Source organism: Bidens hawaiensis, unplaced genomic scaffold (assembly GCF_021521415.1).
Source record: "Bidens hawaiensis isolate Kalapana, Puna unplaced genomic scaffold, B.hawaiensis_p1.1 tig00013123_1, whole genome shotgun sequence".
Taxonomy (NCBI): Eukaryota; Viridiplantae; Streptophyta; class Magnoliopsida; order Asterales; family Asteraceae; genus Bidens; species Bidens hawaiensis.
This window is the reverse complement of record NW_027492110.1, coordinates 330,883-348,686: the sequence shown is the minus strand read 5'-3', so window position 1 is coordinate 348,686 and position 17,804 is coordinate 330,883. Positions and strand designations below refer to the sequence as shown.

At 34.6% G+C, this 17,804-nt stretch overlaps 2 protein-coding genes across 3 annotated transcripts; one reads left to right on the top strand and one right to left on the bottom strand.

The window, feature by feature from the left end:
* The first annotated feature begins 7,225 nt into the window (after positions 1-7,225).
* LOC143543506 (S-adenosylmethionine decarboxylase proenzyme-like) lies at positions 7,226-8,495 on the top strand. Its single transcript, XM_077035817.1, has one exon. It carries the CDS (start codon positions 7,397-7,399, stop codon positions 8,480-8,482), a length of 1,086 nt encoding a protein of 361 aa, XP_076891932.1. The 5' UTR covers positions 7,226-7,396; the 3' UTR covers positions 8,483-8,495.
* A 2,863-nt stretch (positions 8,496-11,358) lies between these two features.
* On the bottom strand, positions 11,359-14,180 carry LOC143543489 (F-box/FBD/LRR-repeat protein At1g13570-like). Of its 2 annotated transcripts, none has more exons than XM_077035801.1 (4): positions 14,094-14,180; positions 12,119-12,941; positions 11,884-12,042; positions 11,359-11,729 (listed from the first exon to the last, which is right to left on the bottom strand). In XM_077035801.1, the coding sequence occupies exons 2-4, from the start codon at positions 12,923-12,925 to the stop codon at positions 11,430-11,432; spliced, it is 1,266 nt and encodes a 421-aa protein (XP_076891916.1). In that variant the 5' UTR covers positions 12,926-12,941; positions 14,094-14,180; the 3' UTR covers positions 11,359-11,429. The 2 variants fall into 2 exon arrangements, with proteins under 2 accessions (XP_076891916.1, XP_076891917.1); XM_077035802.1 differs by lacking the exon at positions 14,094-14,180 and adding an exon at positions 13,886-14,014.
* Between the last annotated feature and the right edge of the window lie 3,624 nt (positions 14,181-17,804).

The following is a 17,804-nucleotide window of genomic DNA, read 5'->3' as shown; positions in this document are numbered from 1 at the left end:
TGAACGACATCACTTTATACAAAATACTTGGATTAACAAATAGCATATATTTAATAAGGATATTATTATTAGAAGTATTATTATTGTTACTATTATTATTATTATTATTGATTTGGTGTTCTATTGCTTGTGTTTGTGTGATTAGTTGCAACCATAGAGCTTACGAACCGTGACTATTACTTGAGACCATGTCCTGAAAAGAGGGGTGTAGTAAAGAGTAAAGATAGGGAGCGTATATTGCGTTTGGCTTCTTGGAATGTAGGAACATTAAATGGTAAGTTGCTAGAATTGGTAGATGTGCTTAAAAGACGTAGGGTTCAGATAGCATGCTTCTAGGAGACTAAGTGGAAAGGACATAGAGGGGCTGAGTGTAATGGGTATAAGTTGTGGTACTCGGGGTCTGATGGAGCTAGGAATGGAGTGGGGTTTCTAGTGGCTAAGGAAATACACACTAGTGTGGTGGAGGTGATAAGAAATAATGACAGGATTATGGTGTTGAAATTAGTACTAGGAGAGGAAGTAGTGGCAGTAGTCTCCGCCTACGCGCCTCATGTAGGCCTAGGGGATCAGGAAAAGAGAGAATTTTGGGATTGCCTAGACGCAGTGGTAGGGGGCATACCTAGGGGGAGAGGATTTGCATAGGAGGTGATTTTAATGGACACATTGGTAAGGCTAACGATGGTTTTCAAGTCGTACATGGGGGTTTCGGTTTTGGTGATAGGAATGAGACCGGAACAGATCTTCTAGAGTTTGCGGTGGCACATGACCTAGGTATTATAAATTCTTATTTTAGGAAACAAGATTCTCATTTAATCACTTTTAGCAGTGGCGGACGCGACACGCAAATTGACTATCTTTTAATGAGGCAAGGAGACCGACGTTGGTGGAATGACTGCAAAGTCATACCTGGGGAGGCAGTTGTGACTCAACATCGACTACTAGTGACAGATATAGCCTTTAGAAATAAGCTGACTGTTCGAGAGAAGAAAGGTACACCGAGAATTCGATGGGGAAATTTGAAGGACGAAAATCTCCTACTGTTTAAGGATAAACTTATACTGCATACGCGGGCTCGACTAAATGGGGACTCAACTCATATATGGGAAGCTATGGAGACAAAGATCATCCAAGTAGCAAAGGAGACTCTCGGGGTCACAACAGGAAAGACAAGTGGGCATAAGGAGTCTTGGTGGTGGAATGACGCAGTGCAAGACAAGATAAGGGACAAACAAGGATGTTTTAGGGAGCTAATGAGGTGCACGAATGAGGAGGAGCGAGTGGAATTGAGGGACAACTACAAAACGGCCAAGATAGAGGCGAAGAAGGCAGTGGCGGAAGCAAAGAAGGCGGCCTTTAAACGGATGTATGAAAGTCTAGAAACAAAAGAGGGGGAACATGCTATGTTTAAGATTGTCAAAGCCAGGGAGCGTAGAAGGCAAGATCTAGGACCGGTGAAGTTCATAAAGGATACAGATGGGCATGTACTGGTCAAGGAGCAGGACATCAAGCTAAGATGACAAACCTACTTCCACAATCTTTTTAACAATGGGAGAGCTTACCAAGAAGAACATGACAACACAAACTTTCAACGACAAAAATCGAATAACTGCTATTGCCGACGGATCACACGAGAAGAGGTGAAGGATGCACTTAGGAGGATGGGAAGGTCTAAGGCGGTTGGCCCAGACAACATACCCATCGAGGTGTGGAAGTGTCTGGGGGAGGAAGGAGTCATGTGGTTAATTTCTCTGTTCAATAGTATTCTCAAATCAGGTAAGATGCCAGACCAGTGGAGGAGCAGCGTTGTAGTTCCTATCTATAAGAACAAAGGAGACGCCCAATGTTGTGGTAACTACCGAGGAATCAAACTACTAAGTCATACTATGAAGCTATGGGAAAGAGTGATTGAGGTTAGACTTAGACGAGAAACTCAGGTTACGGTTAACCAATTTGGCTTCATGCCGGGGCGTTCCACCACAGAGGCAATACACCTTATAAGAAGATTAATGGAAAAGTATAGGGAGAAGAAGCGTGATCTACATATGGTGTTTATTGACCTAGAAAAGGCCTACGATAGTGTGCCACGACAGGTACTCTGGGAGTGCTTGGAGGGTAGAAGAGTGCCCAGGAAATACATAGAGATAATTATGGATATGTATACCAGGAGTGAAACAAGTGTCCGTGCGCCAGTGGGGGATACTGATTTCTTTCCTGTAAAGGTAGGTCTTCACCAGGGGTCAGCGTTGAGCCCGTTTCTTTTTGCAGTAGTCTTGGATGAGTTGTCAAAGTCGATTCAGGGGACTCTCCCGTGGTGCATGATGTTCGCAGACGATATTGTGTTACTTGCTGAGAAAAAAACAAGATCTAAACATGAGGCTTGAGGAGTGGCGAACAACCTTAGAGACAAAAGGTTTAAAGATTAGCCAATCTAAGACGGAGTACCTCCACTGTGATTTTGGTGGGATAAACGACAATGAAGACGCACAGATCACAATTGAAGGGCAGGTGGTCCCGCAGGTAACGGAGTTCAAGTATTTAGGATCATTTGTACAGAGCGATGGGGAATTAGACAGTGATGTGACCCACCGAGTTCAGGTAGGATGGTGTAGATGGAAAGCAGCCACAGGTATATTGTGCGACAAGAGTTTCCCGACTAAACTAAAGGGAAAATTCTATAGGGTGGAAGTTAGACCTGCAATGCTATATGGAACAGATTGTTGGGCCATCAAGAAGGCACAAGTGCGGAAGATGGAGGTAGCAGAAATGAGAATGCTACGTTGGATGTGTGGGCACACAAGACTAGACCGAATAAGAAACGTTGTGTTTCGCGAGAGATTAGGGGTGGCGAACATAGCAGACAAGATAAGAGAGTGGAGATTGAGATGGTTTGGACATGTAAAGAGAAGACAAACGACGAATCCTGTTAGATCCGTAGAAAACATTACTATAGAGGGGAGGAGGGGTAGAGGACGACCGAAATTGACTTGGGATGAGAGGATTAGGCATGATTTGATAGACCTAAACCTCTCCGAGGACATGGTTGAGGATAGGAATTCGTGGAGAAGTAGAATTAAAGTTAAGGATTTTTAGAGAGATTTGAATACCTTAGGGCTTAGACTTAACTTATTTAGGTCACATACCATAATGGTATTTCCCTTACATATATTATTATTATTATAATTATTATTAGCTTTTATATAGCTGTTAAACTGTGATCTTATTATTAATATTATTATAATTAGTAGTAGTTTTTATATAACTGTTAAACTTTGATTTCCTTTATTTTGCTTCATACACATGTACTTAGAGCCGAGGGTCTCTCTGGAAGCCACCTCTTTATTCCTTTGGATAGAGGTACGGTGTGCCTACATCCCACCCTCCCCAGACCCTACTTATAGCTTTGCTGTCGGTGGGATTTTACTGGGCATGATTGATTGATTAAAACATTAAACTTAAAAGATTATTTTAATCATCACCGTCTTTACTAAAAACTTTCACAGTTTCACGTATTTTAACCTTAATCAACACAATACTTAATATGTGAAAAGTAACTCACCAAATATAAAAGATCTTAACAATACGATAATTGATTCTTTGAGAGTTCAGCTGTATATACTTTCGATGTGGAAGGTGGAAGATTGAAGATGGAAGAGAGGATAGAAGATGAAAAGGAGTTAATGTAAAGACAATAGGTTAAACAGTGTTTTATTGGGATTCAAAGTTATATAGATAATTATATTGTTAATTTTTATTATTTTATTTTTTATAATACAAAAATTAATATGACGTTTTTTTTAAAAAAAATTCTAACTTTTTAATTTTTTCATAAACATTAATTCAAATTTTCTTTTACAATCTTATAGAAAATTAATTATTTATAAAATTGATATGAATTTTACAAATTACTCAAATAAATAACATTAATGAAGTTTTTATGTATAGTTGATCCCCTTCATTTTTTAAGTTTATTATTTATAAAGAAGTTAAGTGTACTAATTATCATGTAATTTTGTAAATGACACTCTATTAACTTTGTAGTGAATTAATTTAAAGGCAAAAATGAATGATTCGATACTCGACACAAACATCAAACCCTCTATAATAATGTCTTTAGAAGTTAGTAAATGAAAACTAGAATTCATATATATTAACACAATATATTTTAATTGAATTTTATTGTTATATTTGAAGTTGATTTTTATAAATCTCACACATTTATTATATATTGTTATTAATATGTTAACGAAAAGACATTTTCTCAACCCGTGTAGAACACGGGCACGTAACCAAGTTCCATATATTCTACAACTAACAAGTGGGTGGGTGGCTGGGTTGAGGATTATTATATGGTAGTGACATCTGTAGTGCTAAAAGGATGTTTGAGTGACTCATAATTAGGAGTTTGGTAGGAGATGGTCATAGGTTCGGCTCCATGAAGCAAAAGATCATGATCATTTTGAAAAGTAGGTTGCAAAAGAATTTTGTTGTAGACAAAAGTTGGTCATAATTTCAATATGATTCTCATTTCTCATTTTTTTAAAGTGGGTAGTTTGACGGATGAAAACAAAACAATAAGTTTTTTAACAGACAATTTACCAGATACTAAACGGATAATATTTTTAACGTGATTCATCTAGTTGTTATAATCATATTATACCCTACCAAAGAAAATAATATCAAATATTCTTATATACACTTTTTTATTAATAAACAAATAAAAATTCATAAATCCAAAAATAAGTATGCTTAATATCATGATTTCCTTTGAATAATTATTATAATATCAAATTAAAAAGATATAAAAGTTATCCTGAATTTAAATACAACCTTTTAATAGGGATTTGCTTTTGAATAAACTTAATTATCATTATCGAACACATTTATGATGTGATTCATATACAGTAATTTGTTTATCTTAAAAAAAACAAAAAACAAAAGAGAAAAAAGAAAAAAACAAGATCACAAGACACGCCCCAAAACGATTTCTTTAAAACCAAGATAAGATCATGTGATTACACAAATTAAATATTAAATGTTTATATTAAAATTCCATTTCAAATGGTCTAGATCCTTCTTTCAAAAAGTGAAGTTCTTGGTTCAAATCTTTACCAGTAGATTAAGTGGATATCAAACGAGTAGCAGTCTATCGTTTAGAAACTCTTATTGGTTTGACTTTCGTTTCTGACAAAATATTGTGTGAGAGTTAGGAGTTTTATCATTCTGGGTCTTCAGGTGATAAGTTTTTTTAGAATTAATGACAGGTCGTGCCACCTACAATGGTTGGTTGCATTGTTGAGAACTCTCCAAATTAGGCCTAATTTAGCTAATTTAGCCTAATGGTTGCATTGTTGATAGTTAAAAAAGGTTATATGAATTTTAAGTAAAAAAAAACTTGTTAAAAATGTATTAAAATTAAATCAAAATCATTTCGTTCAAAGTAAAAAAAAACATAATTATTTGTTTATATTTATTACTTCCTTTTTATTTTGCAAATAATAATAATAATAATAATAATAATCATAATATCAAAACTCGTGGCTGAGACCTCATCAACCCATCTCGGAAACCAAGCCCAAGGGCAAAAACGTAATATTTAGAAAATTAGCGGCTCCCATTAACCCAAAGTCTTTATATATACCCACCCCTCATTTCTAACAATAATAATATTATTATCATTCATTGGATTCAACATTCAACCACCACCCTAGAAAAGCTTATAATCTGTTCATCCGATTCATCTTTTGATAATCGTCTTAGGCCGATTATATTAATCGTAAGCTTATATTCTCATTCTCTGATCTACAATTTGGTATGTATCTAATGTCTTAGGGTTTTGTTTTGTTGCAGATCGGATATTGGTTTATTGCTCGATAGACGAATTACCAAATTTTGAATTGTAAGTGTTTACTTTATTATACAGATCTGAGATTGTAATACGTGAATGCGTGTTTGTTTTAAGAACCTAAGGTTTTTATTTATATTTTATTTTTATGAGTTATTATGAAATTTTATAAACGAATTGCTTATTATTATTATTATTATTATTATTATTATTATAAATCTAAATGTTTTAAAAACTGTTTAATCAGATCTTGTTATCCATCTAGAGGTGCAAATACTGGTTAACCGGTTTTTGGAATATCGGTTATTGATCCATCGGTTAAAGCCGGTTATGGTTTTGAAACCGAACCGAGCTTAAATGGGCTCGAGCAAAGGCTGATACCTAATGATAAGCTTGTTTCGCGAGCCTAAAATTATTTAACTTTCATTCAATAATTATTAATGTATGAAGAAATGTTATAAAAATAAGTAAATAATTATTATTATGTTATATAAAAATAAAATATAAAATATATACAAAAGGTAAATATAAATGTACTTAAAATAGGTAATAATAAATAAGTTTTAGAATACTTTGAAGAAGCTAATTTCGAGCTTAAAAAATCTAATAAAAATAATATATATATTTGTATAATTGTTAAATGTATGAAGAAATTCTATAAATCGAGTAAATAATAATTATTATGTAATATATAAAAATAATAACTAAAATATATAATAAAGGTAAATATGATTAGTTTTAGCTTCTTATTACAATTTATATTTACCTTTTGTATATATTTTTGTATTGTTTTTACATATAACATGCTTCTTATTACCATTTATAATTACTATATATTTATATAATAATTATAAATGTATGAAGAAATGTTAATACAAATATGTAAATAATAATTATTATGTTATATATAAAAATAAAAACTAAAATATATACCAAAGGTAAATATAAATGTACTTAAAATAGGCAATAAGAAGCTAAGCTCGAGTTTAAAAAACTACTCATGAGCTCAGGCTAATGTTAAATTCTCTAGTTTATAATTGAAAGTATGCTCATTGTTGTAAGAAATAGGCTTTAAATTTGAAAAATGGATTGATTGTGATGATTTCAATTGTAATATTTTGTGATAAACAGGAACAATTGAACGTTATGATGGAGAGCAAAGGTGGGAAGAAATCCAGCAGTAGTAGTAAATCCTTTTATGAAGCTCCTTTAGGTTACAGCATCGAAGACGTTCGACCAAACGGAGGAATCAAGAAGTTCAGATCTGCTGCTTACTCTAACGTAAGCATTTTGGGTTATTATTATTCGCTTATTTTCACTGTTTATTGCAGCAATTATGTATGTACTGATAATAATAATGTGTTTTCATCGTTGCAGTGCGCTCGCAAACCGTCCTGATTCTTTCTATTAGGGTCCTTTCGCGTCTGTTTCGCGTCGTTTATTTACCGCCTTATAATTAGTTTCTTAGTTAATATTGTTTCCCCTTCTTTTTACCTCATTTTCCTGTCATTTGAGCCCCTTTAATTTTGTTGATTCTATCGAAAAACGAAAACCATGTCTACGATTGGTTTCGAAGGCTACGAAAAGAGGCTCGAGTTAACCTTTTTCGAGCCCAGCGTCTTCCTTGACCCCGAAGATCGAGGTCTCCGGGCTCTAACCAAATCCCAACTTGATGAGATCCTTAACCCTGCTGAATGCACAATCGTTTCGTCCTTGTTTAACGAGCACGTAGACTCGTATGTTTTATCCGAGTCGAGTCTTTTTGTGTTCCCTTATAAAATTGTTATCAAGACTTGTGGAACCACCAAGCTGCTTCTCTCAATTCCAGCCATTTTGAAACTAGCTGAATCGATTAACCTTACTGTCCGGTCAGTAAGATACACTCGCGGCTGCTTTATTTTCCCGAGTGCTCAATCGTACCCACACCGCAGCTTCACCGAAGAAGTCTCGGTTCTGGATGGTCATTTTGAAAAGCTCGGTTTGGCTAGCAAGGCTTATGTTATGGGTGGGTTAGGTGGGCTCGATACGCCCCAAAAGTGGTTTGTTTATTCGGCTTCGGCTGGACCCGTGTCAGGCCCGTCGGTTTGTGACAAAGTGCACACACTCGAGATGTGTATGACTAGTTTAGACAGAGAAAAAGCTTCGGTTTTCTACAAAACCGATTCGAGCTCGGCTGCGAAGATGACTAACGAGTCGGGTATCCGAATGATACTCCTGAACTCGGAAATTTGTGATTTTGAGTTCGACCCGTGTGGGTACTCGATGAACGCTATCGAACAAGGTGCGATCTCCACCATTCATGTGACCCCGGAAGACGGGTTCAGTTACGCTAGCTTTGAAGCGGTTGGGTATGATTTGAAAGAAATGAGTTTGGACGAGATGGTTCGACGGGTGCTGGATTGTTTTGAGCCGGGGGAGTTTTCGGTTGCGGTTGGTGGGACGAATGAGTTGGAGGCGGTTTGTGCGGTTGATGTTGAAGGGTATGTTTTGGAAGAGAAGAGTTATGAGGAGCTTGGATGTGAAGGATGGATTGTGTACCAGAAGTTTGTGAAGAAGGATGACAGCTGCTGTGGTTCACCTAGATCTGTTTTGAAATGTGACAGTTGGAAAGATAAGGAGAATGAAGAAAAGGAGTATTAAAGAAGGGTTATCTCTTGTTATTTGATATGTTGAATAAAAGCCATTGTATTGTTATGGCTTCTAGTTGTTACTTTTGTTTTATTGTCACTGTGGTGTACTAAATCTCTTTGTTTTGGAGGGGTTTTGACTTGTTTGAATTTAAGTATGTTGTTTTTGTTTGTGTTTATTAGTGGTGTGCAAGAATCCGAAAAACCGAAAAAACCGATCCAAAATAAAAATTGATAGTTTGGTTTTATGTTTTTTTAAAAACCGTACTAATGGTTTGGTTTTGGTTTTGCACGTAAAAAAACAGAAAAAACCGAACTGAATTTTTAATTTTGTTTTTTTATATTTTATATTAACTACTTTAATAAATATGTAACTTCAATATTTTTGAACAAATATATATTAGTCTTTTATTTTACAACTAACAAAATTATTTATATGTAAATTCATTATTTTTTGCCAACTTTGTTTTGGACCTATAATTTTCAAGCTCAATTGGTAAAATCAAAAAACTGAACCGAATCCAAATGAAAACAGAAAAACCAAAACTGAAAAAAACGAAACAGAACGGTTTCTAAAACTTCAAAAACCTAAGTTTTGGTTTTCAATTTGGTTTTATTCAAAAATCGTACCGAATTGCACCACACACACCTTAGTGTTTATCTTGGACTGTTAAGAAAGAAAATGATGTTTTAAGATGGAATATTTATACTGATAATGAATACTTAATTTCTGGAATGGAATACTTAAAAGAGGATATGCTGGCAAGAAGGCATGAGTATGGAACCCACTTGGACCAGATCACCAACAGAATTAATAATAAGATATTTTATGTGAGGCAAAGGCTAAAGATGTGACATGTGACACTTGTGTGTGGCATGGATGATATGTTATTATTGACAAAAAAACATACTGATGAGCTAGTGTTAAATGTTTAATGTGTTGGAACTTGGAAGAAGATGTCATATTCATATTGGTGTGTGTTGTGGAGTCATATATGACCGAGACACTTGTGAGGACCCTGTGCAATGATGCGAATATGCTGGTCCATGTGGGTTTGAGGCCATATATGTGGTGGTTAAAACGATATAAATATAACTAAACCTATTTATTAAAATCATATAAATCTATTAGCCAAATAACAATCATGTGGTCCTTTTGTAAATGGTTTTCCATTTTGGTTTCTTATGTAACTATGTTTGTGTTATTTACATGCGTACTCTAGCTTCTGGTTGGTAGCATTTATAATAATAATATTCTCGTCGTTAAAAAGTTTTATACATAAAAGAGTGGATCTTGAATCGACATGCTAAAAATCACTAAGAAATGTCGGTATAGAGGGACACCTTTTCTACATACAAGCCACATGTCTTTTGATATTGAAGGCGTTATGTCATACTATACCTACTAAATACTTGTATACAACAACCGATCTTACGTCTTGTCTAGTGATTACTCGTATAATTTGAATGGAGGCCACTATTATTAATAACATTATACATCCGGGCTTCCATCATGACTGCACCCTTCGTACCCTCTTCTCGTAACCAATTTCTATCATGAGTTAATTTTTCACATCGCAAACGAAACATGATTCTTTATAAATGATGATAAAATTATTTTTCTTTTTTAGTACATTTTTATTATGGTGAATTTGTTACAAATTAAATTTAGGCAGATATATAATAATTAAAACACCATGACAAATATGTGACATATGTACAATGTAGATAACAACTGCATAGAGTATGGAGTACAAGACAATATAGGAAAACAGATTGTCGTGTCGTGATAGAAGACATGAAACCAACTCAGCATCTACTAGGATATTTATTATGAAATTAATGTATTTTGTATTTTGTAAAAACACATTTAAACCAATCATGTAAGGATGAATAAAAAATGTAGTTTGTTACCGCCCGTCTATAGGTTTATGACTTGTTTACGTGTGATAAAGTAAAAGCAAAAAAGAAAAGAAAAAAAAATGTTTTTATAAGTATTGACTAGATCATGACATTATAGAGAATTATTGGGCGGTATTGTTTAGTTGACATCATTTTAATATATACATAATCCTCATAAACAATGTTAGTATTACTTTTATACTAAATTAATATAAACAACAATATATTTTAAGATATTTTACACAAAACCACCTTTAAAGTTTATTGCAATATCTTAATATAAGATATAAATAATTATGAATTGAGTTATCTTAATTTAGTAAGTTTCAAACTTTCAATGCATTGTTGTTTAATACAAAATATCTTACAAATGTTCGTAATAAGTATGTCAGCTGATTGCCAAAATCATCTGACGGTGCAATTCCAACCTAGCGGCATGTAAAACACTAACAAAATTGAATTTGAGAAAACGACTCAAAAGGCCAAGATACAAATGATGTACAATAACCATAAGGTCATCACATTCTTACACATGTAACACATACGAATAACAAAATCTAATCCACATAACTAGACTAGTAGAAAATTGGTTTCAATATTTTTAGATGATTTTTTAACAATAGGGGGACCATATATATTAAAGGTTTGTGGGGATTCTTTAAAAACATAATGGATATTTTTGAACAAACCAAATTGCTGATGTTCACTATTAAATTAACATAATTGTATTGGAGATATTTTTTGTAGATAGGGATTTAAAGTGGAAACATGATGTATGAAAGGCACAATTACTTAAAAGGATAAAGGGTAACAATAATTATTATTTTTAGTGTTGGTGTATGATATAATAAACAATATTAACGTTTCTAAAATAATATTATTCTAAAGTTGCTGACCAACAGATTAAAGTTTTAGATTACCAAACCAAATGAGAAGCAAAAGATTTACAAAAAATAATATGAGAACCAAATCCATCGTTACCGTTATCGTTATCATATAAAAATCATGTCAAAGATTGAACGAGACCGAAGAATTTTAAAATAAATGTAACATTTTTTTTACACCTGATCTTGAACAAATATGATCTCGGCTTCTGCTGATGCGCGTTTTAACCTAAGTAACTCAATCAACATGTTTATTCTTCCATCTGTCACATACACACTCGGTGTAATGCTCAGAACTTCAAGAACCGGTGAATTTCTAAGCAAAAATTCGATAAATCTCATCTCGTGAGGAACATCCGACATCTCTGTCATCTTCACTATCTTAAGCTGATTAAACGTGCAGTCACACGGACACTCGTTCTCCCAGAAATCCAAATCCGGTGCTTCTAATGCCGGTGATGAATTCGATGAACCCTACATTAATAATAATAATAACAACAATAACAATAACAATAACAATAACAATAACAATAATAATAATAATAATAATAAAAATAATAATAATAATAATAATACAACTCAGAGCAATATGCTTAACATTAATGATAATATAGTATACAAAACTCACGGAAATTTGAAGTTCTTGCAGATTAGGCGCGTTTAAAATCAAACGAAGAATCACCATTATTTCTTTCATGTCCTCAAAGCTTACTTGATACAGCTCAATAACCTTTAGCTTTTGATATGCAATTTGTGTTTTCCCTAAGGTGTTACCTACACTCATATACTAAGAATCGAACAAAAAGTTAACGTATTACTCAACAAATTCAACGACCCCTGTTCAAAATAACATAAAGTCTAACCTTTGTAAAGTAAATGTGACCGATAAGCCTCTCGAGAGACGGTACACCACCAAGAAACTTGTCAAAGTTAGAACTTGAATTTTGACCAAAAAGGTCTGCAACATCATCGGCCGTATACATGGCAACAGATATAGCAACTAGCATAGGAGTATTCTCGAGACAGATATCTTTAAACTCACCTTCCAGTATCAAAAATTTAAGGCTTGGAGCACGAATGGTGAGCTCCAAACTATCAAAATACGACAAAGTTAAGCTTTCAAGAAGCGGACAGCACGCGATTAGATTCTCAACCGCTTCAGGAGCGATAAGAACTTGTTGAAGATTAAGATACTTCAGATTCATGAACCCTTTGAACGACAACGGTGGGTCCAACTCACATCTAACAAGCTCCAAACGAACCAACTTTCGACAAGCGAAAAGACAAGAAGGTGCTCTAAACCACTCACCGTCAGCTAACTCGAGAACGAGTTCTTTAACGTCTTTTCTCGATAAAAACAGTAGCCATTGATCCACATCAGGGGAGTTTTGTAAGTAGAGGGTAGACAGAGTGAATCTAAATATCGGGCCGTCATGAAGAAAAAGAGCACGAGTGACGAAATTGACAAGATTGACCTCTGCAAGCGCTCTATCATGAGTACATGATACACAATTATCATTAAACTCGAGGTGCGTAAGTGTAGCCCATTTGTACCTCCATTTGTTAGATAATATGCACGTTCTTACAGCGTCTCGTAACGGCAACTTTGTGAGTATCGTCTCAATAATACTCTGAGGAAGATCACTTATATAATCTTGTTCAGCATGCATTTTAGCACTTTATGACCTTAAAAAATCAATAAAAAAGATAAATTTAACCACCCAACTGATTCATAAACATCAAATATGAAATCACTTAACAATGCTCGTATCTTCTAGAACAAATTCAAAAAGAAAAGTATATCATATCTAGGCCTGTCAAATGAACACGAACAAAGACATGTTCATGTTCGTGTTCGTTCAGTTAACTTTAAACGAACATGAACACTTGATCAGACAAATATTAGTGTTCGTGTCCGTTCGTTTAAAAAATGAACATGTTTGTGTTAGTTTTAAATCCAAATGAACATAAATGAACAAAGATATATTAACAACAGGCGTAAATGAACACAAACAAGCAAATATAAAACCATTAAGCAGATGACTCATCAAGATAATATAAATAAACAAACATAAAAAACATACACGAACTTCCTGCTAGAGGTGCACAAACCGGTTTAAAACTCAAAACCGATTTGGGTTGAAACGGATTCGGCTTGGTCAACAAAAGTCAAAACCTGTTTATGATCGTTTTCGGTTCAGGTTTCGACCGGTTTCGGTTCGGTTAACCGGTTTGGAACCGGTTTTGATTGAGAAAATTAGAAACCGGTTCCGAACATACGGTTTCAATCGATTCCAAACCAGTTTCTGCATAATCGATTTCAAACCAGTTCGGTTAACCAGGTTATTTGCCCACCTCTACTTGCTGCTGATCAGGGTAAAAAGTCAACCTAAAAAGTCAAACTTTTGACTCCAGATAAACAAAATTAACCACAAAATTGATTTCTAAATTGTAACCCATCAATTGTTTGTCAAGAAAACATGAAATAACTCATCAATGTACGTAAATGTTAATAAAATCAAACATATACATACAGATAGATACGTACAATTAAAGAAAACCCTAACCCTAATAATTTAGAAAACAGCCCACAAAATTGGGACACAATTGAAACAATTGGGGTTAATTACCTCGATGAATTACATGAAATGATTAAGGAATTAAACAGAAATGCGACTGAATTTGGTTAATTGTGATTCAATTGAAAGAATTTGGGGACAATAAACGAACGGGAGTGGTGATCAAAGGCGAATCGTAATAATAATAATAATAATAATAATAATAATAATATGAAATGAATTAGAGATGAATTATAATAATAATAATATAAAATGGTACCTGTGAAGGATTAAGACTGATGATCCTCCACGCCACGGTGACGGTGGTTGTTAAGAGTGACGATGACGGAGACGGTGGAAATAATAATAATAATAATGATGTGGATAATAATTTTATTATATTCACGTTTTGATTTTCAGTTGGCCCATACCCTTTGGGCCCAAAGCCTTTATCATTTCGACTGGAGGTGCACAAAATACCTGGTTTTGGTTCCTACCCACATCTGACTCGCGGGTGATGGCCTGTACTCGGAACCGTTCCATCTATTCCCGGCCAAAACCCTACGCTACCCGAAACCCGAAAAAAAAACCATGTCAAATACCTGGAATTGGTTCCTACACGACCCGGTTCTTGACTTCGTTGACCATACACGGAGTCGATTCCTAAAAATACCCAGTTTGTGCACGCACCTCTACAACTTAGAGGTGGGAAACCGGGCTTTTTCAGGAACCGGTTTTGGGTTTGGTCGACAAAGTCAAGAGTCGGATCGGCTAGGAACCAGTTCCGGGTACGGTTGGGTAGAGGCGGAACTGGTTCTGGAAGATCTGGGTCATTTCCAGGTGCGGGGAGAAACTGAAACCTGGTTCATACCCGTGGGTCGGGTAGAACCAGGTCCGATTCTGGTTCGGGTACACCAGATAAGATCCGGAACCGGGTTTTATGCTCACCTTTAGACTCTAGTGCAGCTTGTTGTCGCTTACCCGGTAACGATGATTGAACAAAAATGTCGGAGGTGACCGGACTCAAAACATATTAAAAAAATCATAAACTGGGGTGGTCGAGCTCAAAATTTTCACTACATATAAAATTTTGGACGAAAACGTGTATATATATACACACACTACTGATAAAAAAAACTAGTTTAAGACCATGCGTCAGTTGAGCCATTCAAAGGTGTACAACTGGATTTTGGGTCAAACTAGATTGGTTTTATAACAAGTTTAGCCCACGTCATATTGATTTGAAAACTGATTTATAAAAAGATAAATCCGGATTGGTTATGTTTTAATCGGTTTCAATTAATATATTCTCAAACCAATTTCAAATTGGTGTATTGAATTGAACCAGAACCGGTTTCAAATCAGTTTTGGATTGAATCGGAAACCGGTTTAATGTTCTCTAAAGTTTGAGTTTAGATTGTATCATTAAGGCCTAAAAACATGGTTTAAGTCATGTATAGACAAGTTCAAGTTTGAGTGTAAGCTTGAGTTTGAATTCTACACCATCATCGATTAAAACACAACAATTTTTTTTCCAGATAGGTGTAAGATTAAATAATAAAATAATGTAAATCATATTATATATTATATATTATATATATAGATAAAAAGCATATTTTGGTGTTTAGTATTATTTGTATTGAACATAATACTAATAGGTTGTCTTGGTTTGTTGGCTGTTTTGAATTTGTTATAAGTTAGTGCTCACTGCCTAGGTTCAAATCCTCCCCATGGAACCTACAATTTTTTTTATTTGTGAAGGATTAATCTTGAATATTAATAAAGTTAAGGGTTTATTATGTTATATTTATTTTACTTAATTAAATTGTAGTAGGTTTAAGAAAGGTATGTCTTGGAGAGCAAGTTTAGTGGATCTATATATAGGGTCTAGATTATTGGTTTTATTAGAGAGAGTCAAGGAGTCTCATCTCCGTGTACGTTTTATAAGTTCGTGAAGTTCGTTTGGTATGTTCGTTTGATATATGAAAAGAGTCGAGGGCTGTCACCCCAATATCTCGTGTTTGTTTGTTTGATAAGTTCGTTTGATATGATTGTTTGATCCGTCTGGGCCAACAATTGGTATCAGAGCTTAGGCTCGTTGAGTACACGGTTATGCACGGAAGACGAGTTGCAGAGGGAGTTCAAATCATTCGAAGTCGGTTATATTTTGTTCTTTGTCGGCGGATTAAAGAAAAATTGAAACTAGTAAGAATCATTGGTTTAGTTTGGAAGTAATATTGTTTACTTTGGGAATCGTTTGATCAGAGTTTGATTTCTTTTTATTTTTCATGGAAAGAATTAGCTTTTGTCCTGTAGTGATTGTTTGTGGAGGAAATTAATATTTGTAGTGATTCTTTTGATCAAATTAAATTTTCGACTTGGGTTTTTAGTTGATGCGTGGAGGAGTTGCCGACAGAAATTGTTGAATACTAAAAAACCGTCATTAATCGCGTTAGGATTGTGGCATGGCCGGTGATAAAGAAAATAAAAGTTTGTGAGGTTTGGTTATTTATTTGAGATTGGTTTCGAGATCGGGAATCAATTCCAACTGAAAGAGCGTTCATAAAGAAAGTAAAGATATGAAAGAGACGATGGAGATTGGAGGACTTCCAGTATTAACGAAATTGAACTACAAAGTATGGTCGATCAAGATGGAGGGATTTTTAAAAGACTATGGTTTTTGGGACGTTATTGAACCTACAGTCGGCGTGACTGGAGATGAAAGAAAGATGTATACAGCATTATGGTTCATATGTCAAACCCTACCGGAAGACATCTTAGTACAAGTTGGCATGCTCATGAATGCTAAGGAAGCATGGCGTGTTTTGAAGATTCGATTTCTTGGAATTGATTATGTACGAAAAGTAGAAGATGAAAAAGCAGCTCAAGAAGCCGCTGAGAAAGAAAGATTGGATGAGATTGTTGAGAAGGAAAGGTTGGATTCTATTGTTCAAAAAGAACAAGCACATAAGAAAGATGCTTTGAAAGCTACAGAGATAGAGATAGAAGAAGCTTTGCAAGCTGTTTTGAGAAGTGAAGGTAAAGAAAGGTTGAATGAAGAAAAAGAAAGAATTTTTTCAGAAGAAGAAGAAGAGAAGATGGAGAATCTTAAGGTATGTTTTTATAACTCAAACAACCATGAAGATGAGAAAATTGATAAGATAAGTGAGAAAGAAAGCAAGAAATCTGCTGCTGATGATGATGAAAGGAAGGATATTGTACTGAATGAAAGGAATGATGCAGCTAACAAGTGTGTACATTTAGAAGTGTGTGTGAAAGTCAACAATTGAGCAGTTGTTGATGAAAAGTCAGATTCGAATGAAAGGTTAAGAAGAATTGTCAGAAAGGAAGGCCTAGTAGAGTCTGATAAAAAAAGAATTGATAGCTCATCTGCAAGTTTTGATGAGCAAATAAAGAAAAGAAAAGTGAGAAAGAAGAACGTGGAGAATAAAGTGGTATGTGAGATCAATGTGGATGGTTTGAACGATGAACGTGAAGAACTTGTTAAACAAGTTTGTTACAAGCAACTGAAAATAAATGGTAAAGATGAACAATTGATTAAAATTGAAGAGATGAGAGTACTATTGGGAATTCAAGACCTTGGTGGTACAAAAGAGATAATTCAAGATTAAGGGGGTGAATGAAGGATTAATCTTGAATATTAATAAGGTTAAGGGTTTATTATGTTATATTTATTTTACTTAATTGAATTGTAGTAGGTTTAAGAAAGGTATGTCTTGGAGAGCAAGTTTAGTGGATCTATATATAGGGTCTAGATTATTAGTTTTATTAGAGAGAGTTGAGAGAGGGTTAAGAGAGAGTCAAGGAGTCTCATCTCCGTGTACGTTTGATAAGTTCATGAAGTTCGTTTGGTATGTTCGTTTGATATATGAAAAGAGTCGAGGGCTGTCACCCCAATATCTCGTGTTTGTTTGTTTGATAAGTTCGTTTGATATGATTGTTTGATCCGTCTGGGTCAACAATTTGTAGT

Coding starts and splice junctions, on each gene's coding strand:
- LOC143543506 (XM_077035817.1), top strand. CDS start 7,397: ATGTCTACGATTGGTTTCGAAGGCTACGAAAAGAGGCTCGAGTTAACC.
- LOC143543489 (XM_077035801.1), bottom strand. CDS start 12,925: ATGCATGCTGAACAAGATTATATAAGTGATCTTCCTCAGAGTATTATT. Junction 12,043..12,118: donor GTCACATTTACTTTACAAAG/GTTAGACTTTAT, acceptor TTCGATTCTTAG/TATATGAGTGTAGGTAACAC. Junction 11,730..11,883: donor TGCAAGAACTTCAAATTTCC/GTGAGTTTTGTA, acceptor TTATTAATGTAG/GGTTCATCGAATTCATCACC.